The 5,175-nt window shown below is 38.3% G+C and overlaps 1 protein-coding gene across 1 annotated transcript; it reads left to right on the top strand.

Moving 5' to 3' along the window:
* Positions 1-178: 178 nt before the first annotated feature.
* LOC112452357 (cathepsin L-like) lies at positions 179-5,161 on the top strand. Its single transcript, XM_025012516.1, has 6 exons — positions 179-295; positions 3,669-3,789; positions 4,187-4,339; positions 4,414-4,605; positions 4,701-4,906; positions 4,981-5,161. The coding sequence occupies exons 2-6, from the start codon at positions 3,688-3,690 to the stop codon at positions 5,159-5,161; spliced, it is 834 nt and encodes a 277-aa protein (XP_024868284.1). The 5' UTR covers positions 179-295; positions 3,669-3,687.
* The last annotated feature ends 14 nt before the right edge of the window (positions 5,162-5,175 follow it).

The raw sequence follows: 5,175 nt of genomic DNA, 5'->3' as shown, positions 1-5,175 counted from the left end.
TGTGCGGTTACCGAGCGATACGACGTAGTTGAGTTGCATTTTCTCAGGCGGCGCGTCGGAAAATGCAACACAGCAACACACGAAAAAGGCCGGGATGGCCTCTCTCAGGTTTCTCTCTGGTGGTGGAAAGTAATATTGGAGAGGGAACAGGGAAGAATACAAAAGAGCGACGCCGCTCGTTGGCAATAGTCGCGATTGTCATATTACGCCCGTGGTGTCGCCTTACGACCGAAGACACCGAAGACCGGAGTGCGACCACAGCGAGCCAGAACGACGAACCAGAGAGAGAGATCTCGTAAGTAACGTATCGATTGCTCCATTTGTCCCGTTGTTTCCAGCAATATCCTTCCGTACTTAACTTTTTGAGGTAAATTATTTATTTAAAGCGAAATAGGGACACATTTAGCATCTATCTCTGCGAAGAAAACGAAGAGTCTGAAAAGTCACATTGGCGTAACCGAAACGAGCGGGTCACATTGTCCTTTGTTTGTTTTCCTCCGGTGCCATCCATCTTATTATTTTATACATATTAGATTCGCTTCATTGGCCATATCGAGGCCGGTTCGGGACCGGGTGCCGTATAAAGTTTCAGGAAGGCTAGATATTCGCTTCGTAAGGAGATTGCGCATAAAAATCGACGAGAGTCATGTAGCTAACCCAAGAGGATGCGATAACAAAGGCATTCGTCGTGTTTCAACATGCGTAACTCCGATCCGATTTCTCGTTGTATTGTACAGTCATTCGGATCCGGATGAGGTCTAAATAGACCTTAAAAGAAGATGAATTTGTTATCGGATATTGTCCATTGTTATCAAGCGCCGTGACTAATCACAAACATCGGGACGTGCGCACTCTTGCCACAACTCCGAACTATCGTGAACGTATATCCTAGATACGACGCTTCCGGTGCAAAAGTACCTATAATCCTCGAACGGTATGACGAAGAATGACAATCTGTTCGTTTTCAGTCGCAGTTATCTCAAGATTGATGTTGATCTTGAAAGCGAAACTAATCAACAACTCTGTAAAATTTATGCAAATTAGATATGGCACACTAACTTCATTTGCGAACTTAATTATGTCCATTTTTATCAGTACACATTAACTTCAATCGTTTTAACTTACTTGTTAACTCATTTTTTAATTCTTAGAAGTGGAAAAAGGTAAGAAGTAAGTTGAACCGAAGTTTAAAATGTTAATCTGCATTAGCAGAGAGAATTCAAACTAACAATAAGAAGGAAATCTTTCCTATATATATTTATGTTGAACAAACAAACGTGAGATTGATATACGAAAGACGATATCATGGCTGTTAATTGGATTACTATATTACTACTGGATTGCCATAGCATATATTTATCCTTTTACTTTGTTATGCAATTTAATTATTTTAACAATTCACATTTTAAACGAGTCATATTATTATTGCGCTTCAAATACGCGGAAAATTGCAAATGCCCGAAACACAAAATTATATCCGAGTGCTCCGAACATTTCAAAATAACGCAGTTGAATTTCTCGTGCACGAGAAATCACAAGAAACTATTAAATACACGCATGACTTAACCTTGTAATTATCATAATTATTTATTGGAAACAAACGACGAGCTATGAGACAACGTCGCGAGACGGAGACGTACATACATAACATTTATAAACCGTTTTCTATACACATGCTTATCACGTGATTCAACAAATCCGTTTATCATGCTGAGCGTCATCAACAAAATGCGCATCTAGCGCGCAGAAGATCGTGTATTTTTGTTTTCTTTTTTTATACGTTCGAAGAGACGCATAATCGCACGCGCGCATTTCGAGGAAAAGGAAGAGATAAAGTCGAGTGTTCGCGGCTTATCAGTGTCATCGCGACATTGTACATTTGTACATTAACTGCGTTTTTTAGAATCTCATTAAATGGATCGATGCCGTAAAATTATATAAATGCACTCTCGACTAATATCGAGATGCTGAACGAGGAATGTTATATATTAAAGAATTCGACGAGAAACCTACGGGCTACGGATGCAAGTTTAGGAGCGTGTTCTATGAGGAATTTGGAGAGATCTTTAACGCGAATTTAATTAATTAAGGGAGACTTTTAATTCTCTCTCTTTCCAAGAATTGATTCACGTATTTGTACGCTGTTTTGCAGTTTGCGAATTTCGGATATTTGGAGCTTCAAAATCTTTCTAAAGTCTTTTGTTTATTTCTATAATACCAATGCAGATTAACTTTAATTTTGATTTACCTTATTTTTTATCCTTTTCTAGTTTTAAGAAGTGGAAAGATAAAGAGTAAATTAATTCGCATTGATAAAAATAAATATTAATCGTGAGTAACGTGATAACCTTTTTTACGTCTCGGCTGAAACGTTCGGAGAGCAGCGTCTGAAAAATTTACGTGAAAGAAAGATAAAAGAACTCTGGCCATGAGGTGAAATCTTCCGGACACCACGTACGAGTGTAAATGCGTGTGTGGCTACATTCCGATATTTACTGTCGGTACTGAAAATCCATATATTTTTCTATATTTTACGTCACGCATACTATAGATTTTCAGTACTGACAGTTGCTGACGGTAAATAACGGAATGCAGCCACTGTCAGTACTGAAAATATATAATTTTTCTATATTTTACGTCATTTATACTACAGATTTTCAGTACTGACACTTGCTGACAGTAAATATCGGAATATAGCCTGTGTGCGCGCGTGCTGTGTATGTGTGGTTGATTCGTGTGTGATAATCGTGAGCGAGACAGCTGGAGGCAGCTCATTGTTTGACGCGCACGAACGTGCTATCGCGAGGTCGACATTTTGAGATTCTTTATCTCCACGTGATAGTGCGTTCGTCGCGTATTCCGCTCAAACAGGACATTCATATAGGCTAGACACGAAGCGATTATTGTCGTGTCATCCTAAAGCTACACCACCGCAGGTTTGTGGCCTTCCGTAGTCGCGAGAAAAAAAAATGAATCACTCGCTGCATTGTTAAAAACCGCAATTGTACAAACGGCAGGGTAGGTAATCGAATCGAGCGATTACTCCGGAGGCTGTGACGCAGGAGAGGAAATTGTGTCGAAACCGTGAGCGGCGTAGCCGAGATTTTCATTCGATTGACCTCGGGGCATTTTTTTTACGCACTTGCACACAGGCATATCACTCGACAATCCTGGAAGAACAAAATGGTTCCGTCTAAATGTGATGAAAATTCTTCATGATAACCTTAGCGATAACCACAAAAAATGACGTAGTTGCGCTGACGTAACGTTTTTCAAGTTTTTGTGATTTTTTGTGTGTAAAATTTCGTTCATGCTTATTTGCGGCATCAGGACAAAGTTTCATTTTAATAGCAAGCAGTTTTTCACGAAACGTATAATTCTCTCGTAGTTGCGTCATAAATTTGGCAATACTTTGATTTCATCATCTTTCTTTTATATAAAATTTTGAAGTCTGCTCAGCGTTTCAATATCTGAGACAATCGAGATTATCTCGTCTTATTGTTTGATTGTAATTTTTTTTGATAACGCACTATAATAATATCCGTGAGTTTGCTCGAACAGGATTGTCATGACATATTTTAGTATATTCGTTTTAATCTACATTATAGCTACTTCGTTTCATATCAATGACTTTACGTCTAACCTATATTTTATTGAAATAATTCTAGGTAGCTTAATCAAGGAGTCATGATGAAGAGCGTAGTGGCTTTGCTGTTACTGGCTGTCCTTGCCACGGGACAGGCCATTTCCTTCAACAAGATTTTGGATGCAGAGTGGTTTATTTTTAAGGTATAAAATATAAAACCATCGCACTTCCCAATAGCGTAAGGTTACTGCGTCTTGCGTCATGAGGTTTAATCTAAAAAGTTAAATAAAGTATAATGAAAGTCTAGCTCCACATATTCAGTTACTACTTCTTACATTTAGACACAACATTAATATAGATATCTTGTTTATCAGTCACAGATTACTTTTGAATGTTGTGGATCAGTGTAAAATATATTTGATAGCTTGTATAAAGTATTTGATAGCAGACAATCTGATCCAACGCTTGTTAGCGAATCAAAGAAGGCACGATTGCGAGAAATTTTCGAGTCTATAACATTGAAATTATTAAATAAGATTAATAAATTGAAATGGGGCTGGGAAATAAATAAATACTAATTATATTTGTTATTATTCTAAGACGCATCATAAAAAGGTCTACCAATCTCCGATCGAGGAGGGATATAGAATGAAAATCTTCTTAGATAACACACGCAAGATCGCCGAACATAATCGCAAATATGAGATGAAGGAAGTTCCCTACAAACTGGGAATGAACAAATATGGCGATATGGTAAGTTTCCGAGAAGCAAATTTATCTGTATTAGGAAGCGAGCAATTTTCATGAAACGTATATTTCTCTTGTAGTTGCATCATGAATTTGTCAGTACTTTGAATGGTTTCAATAAGTCAGTGAGTGCTGGAATAGAGTCTGTGGGAGCATCGTTTATCTCGCCAGCTAACGTTGAATTGCCAAGAGAGGTCGATTGGAGGAAACATGGTGCCGTCACGGCAGTTAAGGATCAAGGACACTGTGGATCCTGCTGGGCATTCTCAACCGTAAGCCTATATTTTAATGTCTTCCCAATACTAATAATTTTGAACAATACTTACAATACTAATATCTTTGAATGATGTCAATATTTTTTTTGCAGACTGGGTCTTTGGAAGGACAACATTTCAGAAATACTGGCGTTTTAGTATCGCTAAGCGAACAAAACCTGGTCGACTGTTCTGGCAAATACGGCAACAATGGATGCAATGGTGGTTTGATGGATCAGGCATTCCAATATGTCAAAGACAACAGAGGCCTCGATACTGAGAAGAGTTACCCATATGAAGCGGAGAATGACAAGTGCAGGTTTGTATTGATTGTAGAAGCATAATTGAAACGTTCGTAGAATTTAATGATTAATTAAATTACTGAAATTGCAGATACAATCCGAGAAACAGCGGCGCTATCGATGTCGGATACGTAGATATTCCACAAGGAGATGAGGAGAAGCTAAAGGCTGCGGTTGCCACCGTAGGCCCGGTCTCGGTCGCTATTGATGCCTCTCATCCTTCCTTCCAGCTTTATCGTGAAGGTACATATTATTCATATAAATTTACTTAATATAGTTAATAAAT

Source organism: Temnothorax curvispinosus, unplaced genomic scaffold (genome assembly GCF_003070985.1).
Source record: "Temnothorax curvispinosus isolate PA1 unplaced genomic scaffold, ASM307098v1 QBEX01003291.1, whole genome shotgun sequence".
NCBI classification, from domain to species: Eukaryota; Metazoa; Arthropoda; class Insecta; order Hymenoptera; family Formicidae; genus Temnothorax; species Temnothorax curvispinosus.
Note: the sequence above shows the minus strand (reverse complement) of the source record. Positions and strands in the feature narration are given on the sequence as shown.